This window comes from Dermochelys coriacea, chromosome 10 (assembly GCF_009764565.3).
Source record: "Dermochelys coriacea isolate rDerCor1 chromosome 10, rDerCor1.pri.v4, whole genome shotgun sequence".
In the NCBI taxonomy this organism is placed as follows: domain Eukaryota; kingdom Metazoa; phylum Chordata; order Testudines; family Dermochelyidae; genus Dermochelys; species Dermochelys coriacea.
The window spans coordinates 58,305,163-58,328,224 of record NC_050077.1 but is presented as its reverse complement, the minus strand read 5'-3'; the positions used below and the strand labels follow the sequence as shown (position 1 = coordinate 58,328,224).

The following is a 23,062-nucleotide window of genomic DNA, read 5'->3' as shown; positions in this document are numbered from 1 at the left end:
CTGATTTCAGCCACAGGTGAACACCCTAAAGGTGTGTAAGGGTAAATAGCTTTTCTGTGATCACTGAGGTCATTAGTTCTGAAAAAAACATGCTTCTCTGTATTACATTTAAGCTACTGCATTCAGAACAGGCTCATTGAAATGTCATTAATGACTGCAGTAGGTTTATGAATGTATGTATATGTACTCTAAAGAGTACATTCACAATCTAAATGTGTGTGCAAACTTCTGCACTTGTCTTTTTCCACATGAAGTGAGACTGTTCCCAGAACAGCTGTCAACTGTGTCATTAGATTCATAGATGCTGACTCTGTGGGTGCTCCAGGCTGGAGTAGCCACAGGAAAAAAAGGGTGGGTGCTAAGCACCCACTGGCAGCCAGCTTCACCCTCTCTCAGCACCTCCACCCATCGGTGGCCCCGCCAATCATTCCCAGCACCTTCTGCCCTCTGTGGATCTGCTGTTCCATGGTGTGCAGGAGGAGTGAGGGACAGGTGTGCTCAGGGGAGGGGGCGGAATGGAGTGGGAAGAGGCGGGTTGGGGGCAGAGCAGGAAGGGGTGGAGTGGGGGTGGGTTGGGGGCGGAGCATGGTGGAAAGAGGCAAGTGGGGGTTGGGGGAAGGTGGAGTGGGGGAGGGCCTGGGGAAGAGCTGGGGGGTCAAGAATCCCCCAGCACATTAGAAAGTCAATGCCTCTGATTGGATTCCTCTCTCTAACTAAGGAAAGGAGGTTGTATGGATGGAAACTAAGGGCACAAGTATGCTAGAGTGTTTACAGCGGTGCAGCTACACTGATGCCAACGGAAGACGCTCTAAGTTGATTACTCCAGTCCCTGCAAGCAGCAGAAGCGATGTCAGCAGGAGAAGCTCTCCTGCCAACATAGCACTGTCCACACTGGTGCGTATGTTGGTGTAACTTATGTCGCTCAGGGGGGTGATTTATTCAGGCCCCTGAGCAACATAAATTAGGCCAACATAAGCTGTAGTGTAGACAGCCTTAGTATTTTCTATCCCATATTACTGCAATAGGACTTCTTAGAAAAAAGTTCCTACTGTGTTTTGTGCTTTTAAGAAAGGTTCCTTTGGTGCATTTATACTAAATTATCTAAACAAACTAATGAATTGTCTCAAATTCTAGCCTTTGCCCATTGTGGATAAAATTTTAGATAGTTTTAATACATGGTGGAAGTCTCAGTTATAAAAGACATCTTGCCTCATACTGTAGCTGAATTCGACTCTTACAATTTAGTCTCCTTAGTCTTTCTCAGACTAATCATTTATTTAATTGGGACTGGCATGATTTACAAGAAAAAGGAAAAGAAAAGATCATCCCCAGGAGATCCAAAAGTAAGGGCACATCTGCTCTCACTGAAGTCCAGGGCACTTCTGTTATTGAGTTAAAGGGGAGCAGGCAAAACTGCCAATGAAGTCAATGTGTGTTTTTTCTGGTGCTAGGGAAGCATCTTACATTCATTTCTTTCAGAGTGTGGTTCTTTTAGCTGATGACTTTTAAAAAAAACAAAAACACCAAGCTTAACAGTCGCTTCAGTAATTCCATATATTGAGCATATTAAGCTACCCAAGTAATTGCAAATCTATTATTCAAATTTTCTTCTTGAATTCTATTTTTTTAAATACCTAATTCAATGATATCTTTTACTTACTTATTGGCGTCCTCTTCTATGTCAGCAATATAAGGCAGAAGGTGCATTTATTAAAAACACTGACTCTTCTCCATGAATATATCGTGTTTGCTCAGCAGTGATAATATAATCATGTGGAGATCTAAGTTGACCCTCCTGTTCGTTGGTATAGAGACAGAATCATAAAAAGGGAGGTTTAGGTTGGACATTAGGAAAAACTTCCTAACTGCCAGGGTGGTTAAGCACTAGAATAAATTGCCTAGGGAGGTTGTGGAATACCCATCTTTGGAGATTTTTAAGAGCAGGTTAGACAAACGCCTGTCAGGGATGGTCTAGATAATACTTAGTCCTGCCATGAGCACAGGGGACTGGACTAGATGACCTCTCAAGGTCCCTTCCAATCCTACGAGTCTATGAAAAGGATAAAGTGTAACAAATTATCTTTTGGCTTTTACTAAAGGACAAGCCCTACCCTCGCCCCTCTCTTGCATATGAACAGGGCCCAAATAACTGGGACCACCATATTTCTAATATACATGGGTGGGGGCAAAGAGTGGCTTTACTAACATCTCCTGCAGAGCAGAGCGCAGCAGCCATGCTTCAGAGTCAACAGTGCCTAAGCTGCATTACCAATCATGGAGTGACTGTGCAGGTTCCCCGGGATTTAGATTGGGGAAGGCAGGGCTCTTCCCTTTGATGGTCTTGGGAGAGGAAGGCTTAGGAGGCCAGGATTTAGCTCTCTGGTGTAAAAACCCTCAGACAGCTATAATCTATTCTAATGCAATCCTTTATTTTTAAATGGTGCTATGGAAATACTAAAAGCTAAGCATAATACAACCCTACCAGGATTTGAGCTTGTGGTTCTAGGAAGGTTAGGTTTTGCAAAACCAATGGCTAGACATCTAAATCACTCCTACTTTTCATGGATGTTACTATACGTTTCATCTGGAAATCTATTAAACAATAGCAGTTATGAAATACAGGAATTAGCTATCCACTGCTCTTCAGTTCTCCCTCCAGTGTTCCTATGATCAACTAGGGATACAAAAACACAAAGCAAGCCACTACCATTCCCACTTCCAAGAAACTGCTGTTGGAAATGAATCAATTCAGCACATTGAGATCAAGTCTCTATGGACTGGGTGTGCTGGTATTTCAGAAATTAAAAGCGCTAGAACTAGAATTCCTATTTAACCACTAGGAAAACTTTAAAGAGTAGTTCATGGGAACAGCTTTATAATTTCTGGAAAAGTCAAATGGGTAACTGACACTTAAAATTGGAAAGCTAAATATTTCTTTAATACTAAATCTGTCTATTAATGTGGCAGTACTACATACATAGGGTCACATTAATCCATCCTCTACTACTGTATGCTACTTTGTAACCACTCTGTAGCCTGAGTATAGGTTCCTGCACTTTGCTAAATTAATATATATTCCTGATGCCGAGGTCAGGATCAATGAAAACCACAGCAAATTCCTCAGAGGAAATAATACATATTCCATATGTCTGGAGATAGCTTACACTTGGCAAATGAATTCATCTCTGTTATCAGTAATGAAAACATTGCACATACTTTTTTTTTGTTAACACAAAAGTAGAACCACATATCAGGTTGCAGCATTAATTGCAGATTTCGCACACATGCAGACTTAATTATTCAAAGTACAGTAACAAGCTAGGAAAAGTCCTCATTCCTCTAATATGATGGGTCCAAGTCTCCACTGCCATACACATTCTGTATTTACACTTGTGCAAATCAGAACAGCCAAAAGTGTAAACAACCACACAAAGTGCAAGACAGCATAGAACCAGGCTAAATATATCTTAATAACTAGACAAGTGTAGTTCAGTATTCATACTTTGGGAATCCAGGATGTAGCCCTAAGATTCCCTATGTCAGATACTGAACTATCAATTTTTCTATCACTTCAGCAAGACAATGTAAAATTGGCTCATTTGATTCAATGAGGATACATCCATATCCTCCTATCTGGAAATCACCATGTGTCTTGACCTCTGTGTTGCAACCCAAAAGAGAAGGGTTATATAAAGAGAAAACCAGTGTAACCTGGCCAACAAAAACTACAACAGCACTATCCTATATTGAAATCATTTTTTCCCCACACTTCTCTACTATAGTTGGAACTCAAATTGCAATTCACTAAGGGCCAACTCCTGACCCAGTTTTACATGTCAATGATGTATGCAGAACTCTGAGAACACTTATGACTTCCCATTCCTTTTACCCTGCCAGTAATTCTATATGGAGCCCAATCCCATCTACCAACTCCACCACCATCCAGCTGGTTCTGCGGGTACTACTGCAGCTCTGACTACTGCACCCAAGTAATTAAGCTACCCATCAGCAAAGGAAGCTCTGATATGCCACACTGATGGGTATGGAATAAGAATCTGAACTGAATAAAGTTGGAAACTGAGTCCTTATATTGTATTGAGAGGCTGTCACTGAGAGGGCTCTGCCCTCAATTGCCTAGAAAGGGATGCATATATTCACCCTAATGGGCCCATTCAATCTCTCTGGCTGTCACTTAGCTAAGGAAGAACATCCCTCCTCATGGGATGAAAGGAAGCATATCTCTTGACATAATCCTTTAGGAACCAAGTGGCATATACAGAAGTTAGGCAAAGTCACCCTGGGCAGGGATTGGGCATTTGTGTAAGATCTACCCGATTGCCTCAAGGACAGATGGGAAAAGACCCTCCTGCTCTGCTTAAGCAGTCCTGGCTGTGGAGCCCAGCGGTGGTATGAACCTGATAAGAGTTCCACATTGTGGGTGTTGCTTAGGCCAGTATTTGGTTCTTCAAATGGGGTATTGATTCTTTTCCACTATAAGCACCTCCCCCTGTATTCCTGCCTTCCTCTCCTAAAGGACAGCTGTAATTTAAGCTGTTACTATGGCCACGCATGTTCCCATCATTCCACCAATCTGTTACAAAAACCACAAACTTATTCCAAACAATCAAATATAGGTTAAAGCTATTTCTAATTCAATATAAGATAGGCAAAAATACATACATGTAAGAACTGAAAAAAATATAATGACTGCAACGAAAATTTTGATTTTTTTTTTATTTTGATTTTTTTTTGGTACTACAATGATCAGTTGATTTTTATAGGAGTCTGTTTGCAGACTCCAACAGTCTTTGGCTAGCAGAGTAGCTCCCGGTGCATCTTTTACAGGGCAACAAAAAAAAAACCCACTTATAAACGACACTCTCCAGTTGTAGTTTCTCCATTCAAAAGAGAGAGTTGACATTACCCTCTGACTGACTTTGGAATCAGTAGTAACATCAAATTCTACAAAAAATGTGAATTCCTCTAAGAAGCAGAGATGTAGCTGCTTCTTTGGTAAAACACCACCACACAGTCTGAGGGTAAATGTACACTAGACAGCCATTGTGGAGATTCTACAGCTCACCTCAGCATTCTGCATGCACAGATTGTGCCAAAAGTTCAGAATAAGATTTGAAAAAAGTAACAGATGTAAACTAGAAGACTTCTCTAGTCATGTAGATAGACATCTGTGTATCCCACAAAACATTTTTCCCATAAATTTCAATGAAAGAATAAATTCGTGTTATTAATTTATGGTTGTAATAAAAAGAGAAAGGATAATCTTTTGTTTAAGGCACTGGACGTGGGTTCAATTCCTGACTCTGCCACAGACTTCCTTTACGACCATGCACAAGTCACCAGGGCTGAGATTTTCAGAAGAACCTAAGGGAGTTAGGTGCCCAACTTCAATTGGATTTGGCTCATTCGAAAGTCCCAGTCTTAATCTCTATGGCACAAATATTTTTTAAAATCAGATAGAAGCCTAGTGAGGTTTTCTAAAGAATCTACATACTTAATACTCACTGAAGTCAATGGGAGTTAGGTGCCTAGGCACTTTTGAAAATCCCACTAGGCATCTATCTTTATCTTATCTATTTATCTTTAAATAGCTTTAAAAATCTGTCCCTCTGGAGCCCATCTGTAAAATGTGGGTAGTTACAATTTCCCCACCTTTACCTGTCTTGTCTATTGACGGTAAGTTCTCTGGTATAGACACTGTCTCTTACTATATGTCTGTATAGTGTGAGGACAATGCCACAATCTTAGTTGTGGCTTACATGTGCTACTGCAATACAAATAACAATGCAACTGAAAATAATTAACACAAAGTCAGTTTGGTTGGGACATTAATGCCAAAAAATTTAGCATATACTGAAGCTTTGAAGAAACTGATCATTACTTGCATTCCACTATGCTATTCTATCTATTCTTAGATTTTTGTCCAGTTTGGGCCTAGATTTTCACAGCTATCATTCATCAGCCTACAATGTGTCACATTAACTTGATCGGCAAGTACCAAATTACCAGCCACAATTCAAAATTACATTTAGTATACATTTAATATTACATTTAGCAGTCTGTCCCCCAATACCTACTGTTTAAACTTTCATTTTTTAAATTTCACAATTAACATTCATGAAACTACATTTCCTTTGTTGGTCATTGATTAATGTTAAGTTTTTGTTCAAATACCGCAACAATATTTATTAAGATTTTAATAGCTGAAGTGATAACAACAAGTACTTACTGTAAACAAAGTAAATTCAGATTCATGTTCAAATAGAAAGTAAGTTAATAAATAGCAAAACCAAGACATTTATCTGAAGAAACCATGCCCCATGCAATCTTCTGGGAAATAAACCCATAGGAAACATACAAATTGTGTGCAACTATTTTATAATTCAGGTCTTGAGTGTGCAGTAGCCAGTATGTGGAAAATCAAGGGTTTAAAAGGCAAGGATGGATAAGTAGTTTTGGAATTCTTACTCTATTTTTCCATAAACAACAAAAATAAACCTGACTGTGCTATAATTAACAAAAATAAAGCTCCCATGATTTTGGAAAGGGATGTTTCTAGTAAAAGACATTTCTTTCCAAATGTTTTTCTATAAATCATTCTTACATACTTTTATTGCACAATTTTTTTCCCCCTTTGGCAGATGTGCACTAAAAACAGACTTATTCCAGGGTGCAGGTTTTTTTTATTAAACATATGAAATCTATATTCCATTTATACAGTTTGAATCATTCTTCTCCATGGAAGACTAAAAGATATTCACATACTAATGTCGCCTTTAAGTTACACAAAAAATGGCTTTTGAGATTAGGTTTCTAGAAATGTACTTTATTTTTCATTTGGGTTTGGGTTCATATTGAAAGGATCACATGGCTTCTAGTTTATGGATGAAATGTCAAAATATTTTCCACCACATTGTAAATCTACCATTTGATGGGCAGAAAGATAGCAGAGGGATTATTGTAGGTAATCAAATGTGTCCATGAGATACCAAAAGAACCATTATAGCTCAGACCCCAGAACTAATGGAATCTTAATGCTGTAAAACATTCAGGAAGAATACAGAGCATGAAAATATTTTATATGTCAATTTTTGCTATGGAATGTTGCAGAAAAATGGTGGTGGTAATTTCATACCAAAACATGTTAATTTTTTGAGTATATAAGTATGTACCCTATAAAATGAACAGAACTTGTAACTACTTTTATGTGATTTAAAATGTGAGCAATACTTATCTACATGAAGTTCAAATACTTTGTTAGCATATTAATCAATTATCAATAATTAATCAAATATTTTGTTAGTCTAAGGTGCCACAAGTACGCCTTTTCTTTTTGTTAGCATAGTTATTCAGACCTCTGTTAGTACAGGGAGGGTTGAGAGTCCTTATATTAGTGTTAAGGTAAAAAACATTTAATTGTGAGATACTGTCACTGCAAATATGGGAAGCACTGATGCTTTCTATAAATTTGTTATCCAAGTAAAAATAAATAAAATACTTCCCTGCTGCTTGGCATTGCAAAAAAAATAAATTATTGATAAAAATAATCCTAATCTCTGTTTTTCTATATTTCTGCTAATAGTAAGACACAACTCAAAAAAGGCATGGAGGTTGACATTAACTGCCAAAAAACAAACAATAACATTGCCAAACTGCATAGAATCTTCAGTCTTATGACTAAAGTGGAATCTCAACATTCAAGCAGTTAACCTGTAAAGGTGCTGGCTCAAAGGTCTGGCAGCATGTACTATTTGTTCATAATAAGAGACATTTGTAAGAGATTTAACTCTGAGTGTGAAGAACATGTGCCAAAATGGTGAGGCCATGCTTTGCTACTGTCATAAATGAGGCTGTACAGTTCTGACATGAACAGGGCTTAGATACTTAAATTAACCACAAGCGTGACAGTAGCAAACAATTTATAGATTTGAGCTCAGCTGACTAAGGTGATTCAGTGAGTGACTCTGAGCTGGCTACAAAAGCTGCCCTCACACTTCCTGTGTAGGAATGTGTGCAGCTAATCATTATAAGGCTGTAAGTCCTACATACAGGATGCCAAAATGTCTCATTTAGACTTCAGTCTGCTGAACTAAATATCAAAATAACCTCTGGAGACGCAGTTTTGCTTAAATCATCCCTTTCCAATTTTGCCAGTGAGAAACTAGGTTAAAATAACCACAATATACCATCATAAAATTAGCATGTTATACAGAGCTTACTGTAGGCTCATGTAAATGTGATCACTAAGGCCCCAATCCTGGGGTCTGGCTGAACTCCACTCAGCATGGAGCCTTAATGGAATGGGGAAAAGGTGGCAATCTTTGCACTCTCTCGATCCCGTGAGCTGCCAAGTGCCACTCCTGATCCTGGTGAAAATTATAGCAGCTGTGGTGCTGCTCTAACTTGAACCTGCTTCTAACAGCACCAATAGGAGACAGTGTTATGCACTGGTACACTTTAGAATTCACACTCCTCTAGTGCACACTGCTGCACCGTGCAGACAAGCCCTTAGTAATATATAGCCAGATCTGGTTCATACTATGGCCCCTTTGCACCACTCTGGAAGATTTACATTCAGCTAGTACACTTTAAGGAAGAGAGGGATTTATAAATTTACCACGCAATTTTTTGGTTTTATGCACTTTCCAACAAGTAGAATCATTACTTTTAGCAATGGTGCTCCCATATGGACAGTTGCCCTTGTTAGCCTATGTTCTTTTTGCTTCTAACCTCAATTCCATTCCCAGCTCTGCCACTTGCTTTGTGACCTCAGGCAAATCACTTAACCTCTGTGTCTCAAATTCCCTAATCGTGTGAAAAGGGGGTAATGATACATACCCACCTTTGTAAAACATTGAGATCTTCAGACGACAAGAGCTAAATTATCATTACAACTATTCCAATGTAAATCCAGACTAACTCTACTGATGACAATGATTTATCTGGACTTTGCAGAGAACTGAGACAAATTTTTCACATTATTTCAACAATTTTTAAAAAGGGTCAGAATTAAATATAATTTTTGCTTATCAGATTTTCATTCGCACATATTAGTATGGAGGCTTCACTATATTATGGGTAGGACTGGCAGCACCATTTATTAATAAGGTTATCTGACAGCCTTGTCCATTAGAAGTTCTAATATTCCCAGGCTTTGGAGCAGGGAGTTGAAATGTGGTAGGGAGGCAGCCTTTGTGCCAGAGATGTGCCTTTTGCCATCCCTGTGAAAATCCAGCAAACAATAAAAAATTAGAAAATGCCAGAATTAAGATTGTCCTTGCAATTTTAATACACCTCCCTTGGGAATATATGCATTAAGATACAGTCTTTAATTACTTAATCACATCCTTTTTCCACATGACTCTGCCTCATTCATCAAATGGACCTGGGGTTGGGGGATTAGTCAGAGTTATGCAGTGACAGCAACTGTTGTCTATAGAATCCCTGCCTCATTTGGTGCATACAGTATAAACTGTGTAGTGAATGAGACAGGGAATTGCATGTAGAGAAAGGATAGTCCTATGGTTAAGGCAGTGGAATGTTGCACTGGAGAACTGGATTATTTCTATCCCAGAGTTCCTATTTGATACAAGACAAGTCACTTAAACCAAACTTTTCATGCTGTTCACTGAGTTTCTCATTTTCTGGGTGGTTGACTTGAGATCCTGGGATCTGATTTCCAGAAGTGCTGTTCCCTCTGTGTCTTGGTTCCCCATCAATAAAATGGGGGTAATACCATCCTTTCATCTCACAAGGTGTTGTAAAAATAAATTCATTAATATTTGTGAAGCATTCAGATACTATAGCGATAAGCACCACAGAAAAGCCCATACAGAAATTAATTATTCTGTCTTTAAAGCAGGGGTTGACTCGTGTAGTAAATAAGGCATGGGGCCACACACTGAACAATAAGGAGAAAACAAAATGTTGAATAGATTCCTACTAAGTAATTACCATCCATTCTAGTCTTGTGGAAAAAGAATGTGATCATGTAAACAAAGGCTATCATAATGCATATGCACAAGAGAGCTGAATTAAGTTTCCACAGACAACCTTAATTCTGTTGTTTCCTTACGTCTAAATGCTTAACTTTGCAACCTTAATGTTTTTTTAATATAGCTTTCATGAGTAATTTGTTCTGTACAATACTAAGATGGCATTTTTTTCCTGTAATGCAGAATTGGTCTAGGAACCCTGCGCCACAGATGTGTAGCTGATATTACAAGCCCTCAGTATGAGAACATCATTGTAAATAAGGGGAGACTTTCAAAGGCACAAAGGACAGTTGCACACCCAAAACCCAGAGGACTTCAATGGGAGTTAGATGTTCTCATTTTTGCTTTTGAAAGTCTCCCCCTAAAAGCTTTAAAATCCCAAGAAGAAGTTATTAATTTAGGCTCTATTTAGGTTAAATCGTTTTAAAAAGAGTACCTTAATGTGATTTTTCTCTAAAAGATTATTTAGTTCTGTATATTTGTAAAGCCTCAGCTCCAATAACCACACTCTGTATTATGCATTTCAAAATGAGACTTTAATTGGCTATTCCAATGGGCTGAAATGGTTCCATTTGGAAAGTTAGCTATAAGGTAAGATAACATTCTATCTGCCAAAGCCGTAGCCTGTTGATTTGTCTGTGTTTGTAGAGGATCTGGAGTATTTTCCAAATACTTATTTCTGTAAAGTAAACATTCTCTCCTCAATTCTGAGAATTACTACTTTGGTCTTCCTTCCCTATGGCTTCAGACTGACTTAAAGCCACACATATCACTTAAGTACCAGTGTGGCAACAACCAGAATGCAAGGTGAGAGGTAAAAACAATGAAGCCACATCGTATGGCTAAACAGGCTGACACAGTGGACCGGATCATAGGCTGATGTAAATCAGTATAGTTCCATTTAAGTCAACACTACTGAGTTCAGCAGAGCTATACTGATTGACACCAGCTGAAAATCCGTCCAAGTAAGGATATTTCCATTTAAATTCAGTAAGGTCATCCCTAAGTTATCCATGGTCATATGCAAAGCAAGCTGTGAAAGCCAGAAACCCGTCCTCCCGATGAGAGAAGATGAAGAAAACTCAATGAAGTGAAAAAACCACTGTTTCCAGCAGACTTTCCCCCCAGTCCCGTAGGTTTTTCTGCCAAATGCAATGATTGGGATTGTAATTAGGGTTAGCTGATGCAAAAAAAAAAAAAAAAAAAAAATTGTTGCTGCACAGGATTAACCTTGACAGGTTTCAGAGTAGCAGCCGTGTTAGTCTGTATTTGCAAAAAGAAAAGGAGTACTTGTGGCACTTTAGAGACTAACAAATTTATTAGAGCATAAGCTTTCGTGAGCTACAGCTCACTTCATCGGACGCATTCGATGCATTCGATTCATGCATCCGATGAAGTGAGCTGTAGCTCACGAAAGCTTATGCTCTAATAAATTTGTTAGTCTCTAAGGTGCCACAAGTACTCCTTTTCTTTTTAGGATTAACCTTGTAAATTTAAAAATATACTTACATATTCCCTACAAACACACACAGTAGTGTCACATCCATATTTTACTACATGACAATTTGCTACAATATTGAAGATTAAGGAAATCCGTTCACAATTCTTATACAAAAGTTGACTTGGAAGGATTGCATTTTTACTGGTAAATGATGATAAATGTCAATTTCACCATACACCCACAAACCAAGGAAAACTATTTCCATAGATAATAAAAATTTATAGATAGGAAAGTGAGAAAAAAACGCTGCTACAGAACTTAGTAGAGTTTGATTTAAGGATATTTACTTCGTATATTTTGACATGTTAGGTTAACTGTTTGCATTTTAATGGCTGAAAAGCTTTAACTCTTTGAATCTCAATGTCCACTCATTAAATAATTAATCTGAAACCTCCTCTTTTGCAAAAATGTAAAAATTTAAATCAATAAAAATCTTTGCAAAATCTTAAAAAATCAATATTATTTGTTATATATATTTGTTATATAAAATATATATATAAAAATCAAATTCTGCCAACCTTATATACGTGTTTATTTTAAAGTACTTCTGATTTTTTTTTAAGTTGGGGATAGAAAATACCAGAGTACAATACTGGCCTTTAATATAATTTTTATAGTCTGTTTTTCAATATGATTTTTATTTCTAGGGAAAATAGTTGAAATTATATTTCTGCAAGAAAATAAGTTGCAATGAAAATCAATGTATTTTACTAAATTTGTTGCCCAGCTCTTAACAGAAGTTTATTTTCTTTGGGGATACTGCTACTTATACTTATATGGGAGCAGATGATTATCTTGCCTTGACATTTTACCATACAACATTTTTGCTTCAGGGGAGCTTATTTAAATCAGAGATTTTCTGCATAACCAATGGTATAACACTGCTGCAAATTATCCCTTGACTTAATTAATCTCAAGAGAAAGCTATCTGTGGAATGAATGACTGCAAACAATTTATTGACAACATTTTCACTTTACTTTTTTCTGCATCAGTAAAAAATTTAATATTTAGCAGACTAGACATATATGAAAAATAAACCAAAAACTGGAGGGCAGAGACCCCTGTATAAAAAATGTATTCAAAAACTAACTACACACACAAATCACACATGACATGTCCAAATTGCATGTGCAATTCCTGATTTGTAGGTACAGTTGTGGAAATTGTGAACGCAAATACAACCGCAACATTCAAACAATTGCACAAAGGACTTAAAAAGTGAGCCTCTACTTTTAAAAGAAAAACTGATGCATAACACAATACATCTATAAAATCGCTTTTAAAAAAGGCTGAAATCACTTCTCTACAAACAGATAAAGAAAAGTTATACAAGGGGGAAAGTACAACCTGTACCAGAAAGAAAATAAACCCAAACAAAACCCACACATGTGTTACAAATCACTAGTTTTGCTGTTGAATAACTACTGCACTTTAGTCTTATATATCAGCCAGACATGAACACCATGTAGCTAGGAAATTTTTCCATGCATGCACCTCTAGACACAGAGTTCACATAATGCAAAGCACATGCTGTTATTCTGCTTTACTATTCCACATTTGGCAGAGGACAGGGTTATGGCTAATGCTACTGTCTACAGTCAGAAAAGCACCCTTCAAGTACAAAAGCATAAACTATTTTGTATGTAAATTTCTTATAAGAAAGGGAGAAACACAGTACAAGGTCACAATTTGCTTCATACATTATCTATTTTAGGGCCCACTCCTGCAAAGTACTGAGCACCTTCAAAGGCTCATTGAGATGTTTTCACACCCATTGATTTCCATGGGAACTGAAGGCACTCAACACCATTCAGGACATTCTCAGCACCTTTCAGGATTGGGCCCCACATATTTAGCTCTATTCCCACTAAATATAGTTCAATCTCTGTACAGAAAAAGTGTTATTTCTTCCTTTTTTAAAATCCAAACCAGTCCACCCACATCTATGTTAACAAGGGAGAGAAAGAGGAAAGGAGGATGACAACAATGCCAAGAGGAGAGGCAAATTCTGACACCTACAGTAGGACAAAATGATTAGCACTGCAATGTTGGTTTCAGAATGGCAGTATATAAACACGTTTTCATTTGACACGAGTGAACTTGATTTTGTCTGGTTCCAGGATTTGTAAACGATTCTAGATAAAGAGCAACATGTTATTTATCCTGGCAATTTTCTTTGGGAAAACCTCACACACAAACACACCAGGTAACAAAAGAGTGATACACAATTATTTCTGCTGAAATAATCTACAGCAGAAACTGCCTGAGGAGGGAAAGGAAATCTTTGTTGGGATCTTTGGGTTTGTAGTTTTTAGAAATATAGAAACATTTTTTATTTTAGTTAAAATTGCACTACATCTGCCTGTGAATGTTAAATATGTTACTCTCAGATTATATAGAGCCAAGTCCAGTTTACCATACTCATGGGAGCAATCTTAATTTTAAAGCGGTTAAAGATTATGGCACTACTGCAAGTGAGGGGTGAAAGACAGCACACTATTAATTCAAAAAGATTTTTTTTTCCAGCACATAAGTCAACAGGCTCTATCTGGACCCCAAAAACTGGCTAGGCTCTGGAAGTCTCTGCATTGTGATAATGCAGGCCAGTTTTGTTGCACCATGCAGACCAGGTCTAGACATTTTATTGCAAACAAATACCTCAGCCCAGTTTTGTGAGAACTTTGCTGGGCCACTTTAAACTTTTGTGATGAAGCCATGAAGACTACAGTTGCAGATGAATTTCCTGAGGTTTCACTTCATTTTTTAATGAAAAATTTAAAAAGGAAAGTTGGCAAAACAAATTTATGGAATTGAATCAGAAGAGTAGGGTCAATGGATCTTTATTGTGAATAAGAACCATTCATATGAATAAGATTTTGCAAGACTGGGTCTCTCCCATTGAATGAACTACTAACAATTTCTGTAGCCTTTACTTCACAAAAAGAAAGGATAGCAAAGAAAATTAATGAACTCTTATTGCTGTTTGAGCTGTTTTAAATACAGTATACCCTAACTTGATAAACAGATCTGGGCAAGAAATATCTGCAATAAACATCCCAATACAATTTTGTATTGAATTCAGACTTGTAACATCTCATTTATCATCAGTTTCTTGGAATGTTTCAGAACATTACATGGGGAAAGATTTTAACACTAAGTAAAACAACTTCAAGATCCTTAAAAGGTGCTGACTGCTTCAGGAGAGGAATGGAGGTATCTCCGCTGTAATTGAAATCTCAGCACCTTACACGGTCAGGCCCTGTGTATTCTGGGGGCGTTTCATTATAAAGAAGGATGTACAGTAAGCAAGACTATAAATAAAAAATAATCTCACAAATCTCCATCTTCTCATTTATAAATATCACAATAGCAAAAATAAAAAAAAACAGTTATGAAAACCAACAGGAATTTAATATAGTGCCTGGGGAATGTGATTTAAGTTTCAGCACATTGTTAGTTAATTTTTTTAATTAACACTTTTAAGTAGCTGTTATAAATGTAGACTAGCCTACAAGTTTTCTAAGAAGTAAAATAATTCTTATGTGGATTATCTATAGACAAATTGGCTAGCAAAGTAATTGTGGGGGGAGGGGACAGGGAAAATCCCTCTTCGGGGTTTCAGGAAAACAGTGCTAAAACTTTTAAAGTATGGCTTTGATCTGAATGTAGACAATCTTAAAATTATGGCTCCTCATAGTTGGGAGCTCAGACTCATTTTACTGAAGGAAAAAAAGAATACCTGACAAAACAGACTTTCTTGCAGTGCTATTTGGAAATAAGTTTTTTAAAGTCATGCTCCACTGATCTAGTAATTTAAAAAATTTCTTCATTAAATTAATAAATCACACACTATTTAAACTACAACAATTTCAAATGTATCTATAGGGGAAGACATTTTTTGTTAGATTATTTTGGGTGGGAGAAAAAAGGAATAAGAGGTCATATTGGTTCTTTACACTTCACTCTTAAACAAAGATTCAGCTTTCCACTGGTTCAACAGCAAAATATGGGAAGAGAAATTCAGGGTCACCAATTTCCATTGATACTCTTAGCACTACCATTTCTGGTTCTAAATAAAAATAAAAAGTTCTACAATAAACAAATTTTACAAGGTACAAAAATGCATTTGAATGCAGCTGAAAATAATATCCACTGATGTATGGTAAATATTGTAGCCTCACCAAGAGATTTAACCAAAGCCCACTGAAGTTAATGGGAAAATTTCCATTGATTCAGGGGCTTTGAAACAGGCCCCAAAAACATTAGAGCAAAATAAAAGTAAAAACAATAGTGTCATCTGACCCAGACCTTCCACATATTGTGAGGATGAAAATTCTCCTCCCAGAAAAGAAGAGATGCAGACAAGAATCTCCTCCATCTACATATGGAGATATGGTGATCTCTAAGGACATGCACAGGACTGAGATCTTGTTCTTTATCACAAAATATTTAAATTTAATTAAGATAACTTAAAAGTATGATGAACATATTTATGCCCAATGTGTTCCATACATATATATAACTGCAGGAATAAAAGTAGGTATTAAATGTATGATGAAAAATGTATTGCCATGGTCTAAATCTATGGTACTTTATGTAAAAATGCCATTTGTTATTATTAAAGGATTTATTATATAAAGTTAATTTCTCCTCCCCCCCCCCATCTCCCCGCCGCCCACTAAATAGTAATAAATTCAAGACAGAGAAGTGGGAGGAATCCATTTAAGATCCAGAACAAATGGAGCTAGGCATATTTAATATTATATAAATTACATGTTGGATGCTGTCATAAATATAAAGGGAAGGGTAAACACCTTTAAAATCCCTCCTGGCCACAGGAAAAACCCTGTAAAGGGTTAAGAAGCTAGGACAACCTCACTGGCACCTGACTAAAATGACCAATGAGGACACAAGATCCTTTCAAAAGCTGGGGGAGGGAGAAACAAAGCCTCTCTTTCTTGGTCTGTGTGATGCTTTTGCTGGGGACAGAACAGGAATGGAGTCTTAGAACTTAGTAAGTAATCTAGCTAGATATGCGCTAGATTCTGATTTCTTTAAACGGCTGAGAAAAATAAGCTGTGCTGAATGGAATGGATATTCCTGTTTGTGTCTTTTTGTAACTTAAGGTTTTGCCTAGAGGGATTTTCTCTGTTTTAAATCTAATTACCCTGTAAGGTATTTACCATGCTGATTTTACAGGGGTGATTCTTTTTACTTTTTCTTCTATTAAAATTCTTCTTTTAAGAAACTGAATGCTTTTTCATTGTTCTTAAGATCCTAGTGTTTGGGTCTGTGTTCACCTATGCAAATTGGTGAGGATTTTTATCAAGCCTTCCCCAGGAAAGGGGGGGTGTAATGTTTGGGAGGATTTTGGGGGGAAAGACGTTTCCAAACAGACTCTTTCCTAATACCGGTTAGACATTTGGTGGTGGCAGTGAAAGTCCAAGGGCAAAAGGTAAAATAGTTTGTTCCTTGGAGAAGTTTTAACCTAAGCTGGTAAAAGTAAGCTTAAGGAGGTTTTCATGCAGGTCCCCACATCTGTACCCTAGAGTTCAGAGTGGGGAAGGAACCTTGACAGATGCATTGTCTAAATTATTGGCATAGTGGCTATTACACAGGAAATAAGTCTTTTCAGACGCGGGCTGGCTGGCTGTATATAAACAAATAGAACGTTAAAGCAACAATATACAGGCAATGATATGTGTCATCCATTCTTTACAGGTAACCAATGGAGTTTGTAACAAAGTGTAGAAATGACAGTATGTTACAAGTATTGATCAGTTTTTTGTGACTACAGGATTCTACAGGTAAAGTTTCTCAATTTTCCACTGGAGAGCATTCAAAAACTATTTTATTTAAGTTTACTACCAACAGTAAGTTCATCCTTTATCACGACAAATTTACCAGGATGTAATATATTAAAAGTAATACATGTTAAATTTGCTTTGCTACATGGTTCATGTAACAGACTCTTTCAAAATGACAGACCCTCTAACTGAAATAAGCATTCATTAGAACTTTAATCTGTAAGAGAATTTGTTTGAAATATTGAATATGGTTAGCTGCTGAAATATTTAATTTTTCAATTTCTAAAGACATTTAATCTTTATAACGCCCTTTCTGTGTTACGTGTCAAAGCTCTGTCATCAAAATTAATAAGGCATCTAAAACAACATTCAGGAAAGGTAACTCACAAAGAAAGCATTAATAACTGAAATGAAAGGTACAGTAATGATAACAGATTCTTTATGAAAGTAGCAGAATATTCATAGTTAGGGTCAAAAATCAGTATTCCGATGAAAAGTCCTTTCACAATTTTTTATGAAAATGTGTCTCCAATCATTATGAAATTGTGATTTTTAGAACATATTTACTCACGTTAATCAATACTATGTGAACCGCAGGTGCCTATTGGAAGCTGAATGACAGATTCAATTCAGTATCTCCGCTGATTGCTAGCCTAATATCTTCTTAAAAAGACCTCTCATGCATCTTGTATAAAACAGGGGCTTAGAAACTGAATCAAAGTGGATGTCCTTTAAAATGTGTTGCAAGCTGACAGCCCAATCTTATGTTCCTTGCACACAAACTTTCCACTGAAATTTTCAGAAGTTTTGATTATTATGGTCCCAGACCTTGCACAAACTAAGAATCTTAAAATCAGAACAAGTTTCAGAGTGAATCCTTGGACAATAAAAACATTTTGGAATTCATAAGTCAAGGGTTTTTGCCCACTGCATTTCAGAAATAACTTTTTTGCCAAATCAGCTAAATGTTTCAGATTCAGGGGTTACAGGATTTGGCCCATTCTCCCAGGATATAGAATTCTTTTTCACATCCTATCCTAAACTAATGAGTAACGTTACAGCATTCCACTCCACAGGTAGCTGAAATAATTATCTGGAATACTTTGGCATCAAAGATGATGTATAAACACAAGCTATTGCTATTCAGCAGGAGAATTCTTTGTAATTAATGCCTACCATTCAACACTGTCAGTAGAGCAAAAAATTTAGCTGCAGAACCCTTAGTTTTTTCACAGTTAATCCAACTCAGAGCTGGTTTAGTGATGGTGCATCTCCGTATTCATAGTGGACATTCAGCAGAGCCAGCTGTTTCAAAGTTACTAGCTAAGAATCTTGGCCTTAACAATCACATCTGCTGCACATACATATAGTCTTTTGGCTGCCTATCATTATGTCCATCTGCTCACAAGTTGGCCCAGACACTTGCTCTAAGACATGGGTGCTACACAATGATGGGTTTAGAGATGTAGCCTGAAGAACACTGCAAAGTACCATCTATTCTGTGACATCATTACCATGTCGCTACATTCCAAAAGCGTCTTTGCCCTTCATCACACTGATATACAGTAAATAAAATAAATCCAAAATGGAGAATAGACAGGCACAATGTTAAGCAATTCTGACTGCCACAAAGATAGATTATAGTGCAACAGGCATGTGAAAATCATGGGGACAAAGCAGGGTGGCAAAATATATAAAAGGAAAGAACTGTCCTCAGATATACTCTTTATGAGACAAATCACATGTTTAAAATTATACATGTCCTTAAGTTCTATATTGCATCAGCACCATGTTCAGCACCTTGCATAATAGAATCTTAGCTCAGATGGAATCCAATCTTTCTTCAGTGTGACTAATTCAGACTATAAAATTCTTGTGGCAGGAACAGTGTCATCATCTTCTGTATAGCTGTGGGCACAATGACAGAGCTATAATAATAGCAGTGGTAGTTTGGGGAGATGGGACTAACTGTTCCATTCTGCTTGAGAAGATTGTTTGGAAGGCCCAGCTCTGTGACAGCAATTCCATGCAACTTGGGATCTTCATAAAAGCAACACTGAAAGTGCTAATTGCTAAATGTAAGTTTCTTAACAGAGTCTATGGCCAGGCATTGTCATAAAATATCTATGCCTGTCCTGGAGTTTTGTTCCCACACTTGTAACAAAGTAGAAAATTACATAATTTTTGTGAACACCAAAACTAAATCTAATGTTCTCTCCCAGAAACCACAGCAGAATTCACAACTTTTATTATTTACCAGAAATGTACTGGGCTATATTCACCTCTGGGGTCAAAGGAATAACACTAAGGAAGAATTTGGCCCATTGTGTTTCTAACTTTGACTGGTTCTTTACATATCTTTAAATTCAAGCAAAAGACAATGTAATATAGGGTGACCAGACAGCAAGTGTGAAAAATCGGGACAGGGTGTGGGAGGTAATTGGTGCCTATATAAGAAAAAGCCCCAAGTATTGGGACTGGCCCTATAAAACTGGGACATATGGTCACCCTAGGGTAATACTATATCACTATGTCAGAGTATGCACCTATAGCTCCCAGATTAATATTTATAGTAGAGGTTGTTGGAAAACGATTTTTTCAATAGAAAGTTTAAACTTTTCATCAAAAAGTAAAAAAACCAAGATCAGGAAAATGGTTGAAAAAACAACCAAGCCAAAAAAAAAAAAATTAAATTTGGGGGTTTTCAGGTTTTTGCGGGGAGGGAGCGAATCAAAACCAGGTACCTCCCATGAAAAAAACTCATTTGGTTGAAATTGGGAAACACCCAGATTTTTTAATAGATTTTTTTTCTACATTTTCGACCAGCCATAGTTCACAGCAAATGAGTGAGACTTTGTTGTGTGTGGCCCTTCTCTTGCTTTTTTCCAAACCCTGTGGTTATATGCATTATACACGTGCTGTACGAACAAGTGTTAACACCCCATTGGGCAGTCCGGGGTCGGGAGAAGAGCCTACAACAGGTACTTCTCTCACACACCAGGAAGAGGAACAGGAGAAAAAACGTTTTAATTCCCCCTGTACCAACCATGTTTCTGCCGCTCTCAGTTCCGCCTGATACAAACTGGGCAGCTAGGCTCACCTTGCTAGGGCAGCCAGTGCTAAACGGGAGCGTTTATTTGGGCGAGGGAACCTAAAGCGATGTCTCTGTCGGTTCCCCGGACCCCGCCAGCTCTCCCTGCTCCAGGTCGGCTCGGGAGGCTGCTTCTCCCTGACGCGGTGAACCCGGCTCTCCCCAGGTGATCTGCCCACATAAGGCGCTGCCTGTCCTTGCCCGCCTTAGTGCTGGCACCTGGCAAACCAGAGTCCCACTTTCGGGGCAGCCAGCAACCGCTGCTTGGCAAGAGCTACTCTCCATCCTCGCCGCGAAGGGCCACCCGCAGCAGGACGGAGGCGGCGGGCTCGGGTCCCGCGGGGGACGGTCCCTGCAGTTCCTGGGACAAGAAACAGGCCAGGCGGTAACTTTCGGCACCCGAGAGCTGGCCAGAGGAGGCTTCTGTGGACGGGGGCGCCAGGCACACGGTGAAGGAGGGCCCCGCGGCTGGGGTGGGCTGTGTGCCCGGGGGGCGAGCCCTGAAAGCCCGCTCAGCGCACACCGACAGGGCGGGCACGGAAACCGCAGCACCACGCCAGGTCCCCGGCACGGGGCAATCAGCCTGGGACAGTCCCCCCTCCACCCTTCCCGCCGTGCCCCCCACGGGCAGCGCACGGGGGGGGGGATCTGTCCGTCCCCCTATTCCCCCCCACCCAGCCCTCCCGCGGGCTGAGCCACTCGCCCGGTCCGGTCTCCGCCTGCCAGCCCGGCTCGGTCACTCACCATCTCGCTGCGCTGCCGCGGTGGCTGCCCCGTCTGCCGCTGCTGCTCCGCACAGGCTGCCCGCGGATCCGGGAGGCGGGGACGGGGCCGGTTTCCTCCCCCTCGGTTGGCGTCCAGAGTCCGCCAAGCGGGCAATGAGGGACCCCAGCTCAGCGGCGCAGAGGGGAGGCCAGCGCGGAGCCCATGCGGGCGGGCGTCAGCAGCCTCACAGGCTGCAGGCTCCTCTCATGCTCTGACGGGCACTCGGCTCCTCAGCGGCGTGTGTGCCCGGCCCGGCCCGGCCCGGGAGTGGGAGCGAGAGCCACGCTCCGCCTGTGCAGCCGATGCCCCGGAGTCCGGGCCCGGGCGCTCTGTCCATAAATGGAGAATTCAGCTCGGACCTAGCCAATCACGGTTTGTTTTTATAGCGTCATTCCTGAGGGAGATCCTAGCAGCTGGCCGCGTGGAGCTGCTGCTGCTGGAGCAGCCACAAGGGCCTCTGGATTTTGTAGTCTTTGTCTGCCCTCTGCAACTTCTTGAGTTTGTTTTTTTGTTCCTGGGCGTGCCCTTGGCAGTGTCCCAGTGCTCCCGTCCCGAACAAGCCACAGCCAGCCAGAGCACTTGCTCAACAGCAGCCATGACCAACAGCTTCAGTGCTGTTACTGAGGCCTGATCTACACTAGAGGCTTTGTCATCATAGCTATCCCAGCAGAGCTCCCTAGTGTAGATGCAGCAGGATAAGCTGACAGTTCTTCTGCTGGCATGGCTACTCTACCTCCTCGAAAGCCTTCTTTTTGCCCTCTGCACTGCAGTTTTCCTGGCATAGTTATGTTGGCTAGGGGTGTGATTTTTTTCACATGTAGTTATACTGACAAAACTTTATAGTGTAGGCATGGCTACACAAAAGCATATTCCCCTTCCTGTATGGACTTGTCTACACTACCGAGTTTTGCTGACAAAACTTATGTAGACACCCAAAAGTTGACCAAACAAAAATCACCAAAGGGTGTTCACACTTGCTCCCTTTGGCGACAGATCATGTCCACATTGGCGACACCATCATCGACAGGGTAAGCAATGCACCATGGGTATGTATCCCACCGTGCAGTGTTGTGGATGATCGCTGCACATCTTGGGATTCTCTCTGAGTTCTCCCACAGCCCCCCCAGCAGCAGAGAGCAGCATCATGAGCAGCTCTGTGAGCTCTCCGTGCTGATGAATAGCAAAGCAGCACAGTCTGTCCCCCGCCTGCTGCTGTGTTCCTAGTGCAGGGCAGAACAGGAGCATGCCAAAGTTTCGCTCTTAGTTTGTTCCTCAAAGGGAGCAGCTCACAGATATTTCCCTGAGCTTTGAAAGGGGAGGGGCCCATGCCTGCAGGGAAGCAGAGATCAAAACACTGAGCAGAGCAATCAGGGCAGGCATTGTGGGATACTGGCGGAAGCCAGTTCTGTCGACAAAACAGTCAGCAGTGTCTACACTCGCTCTTTGTTGACAATAAAGGGAGGGGAAAAGACAAACGTCTCTGGTAGGGGTGGAAGTATTTTGTCACCAAAACTGGGCGTTTTTCGCAACAAAAGTCCCATTGTAGTGTGTATGCTCTTGCTGTTTTGTCGCCCTATAAAATAGCTAAATCAGTATTGTAGCAGGGTGGACACCCGCTCGGGCCCAAAGGGGTTTAAGATAGCCCTGGGAGAGGGCTGGGGCAGAGGAAGGTAGCGGGGTTGATTGGGGAAGCTGCCGGGGGGGGGGGGGGGGGGATATATGCCCCAATCAGGTCCCAGCTGGCTCTATAAAGGCTGTGAGTCAGAAGCTTAGACTCTCTCTAGCTTCTGAGAGGGAGAGACCTGGCTGCAGGGACCTAAACAGATTACCTAGATTGGTGCAGGCCCGGGGAGCTCCAGCCAGAAAAGCCCCAGGCTGCAGCCT

At 39.8% G+C, this 23,062-nt stretch overlaps 1 protein-coding gene across 2 annotated transcripts in view; it reads right to left on the bottom strand.

Moving 5' to 3' along the window:
• Window positions 1–21,529, bottom strand: part of MYO1E (myosin IE) — a 150,780-nt gene extending 129,251 nt beyond the window's left edge. The window contains exon 1 of one of the 2 annotated variants that reach the window (XM_038419134.2): window positions 21,158–21,529. In XM_038419134.2, the coding sequence (XP_038275062.1) occupies window positions 21,158–21,160 (3 nt within the window). In that variant the 5' untranslated portion in view covers window positions 21,161–21,529. The remainder of the gene's footprint in view (window positions 1–21,157) is intronic. The other variant, XM_043493499.1, reaches the window with a different exon arrangement.
• Between the last annotated feature and the right edge of the window lie 1,533 nt (window positions 21,530–23,062).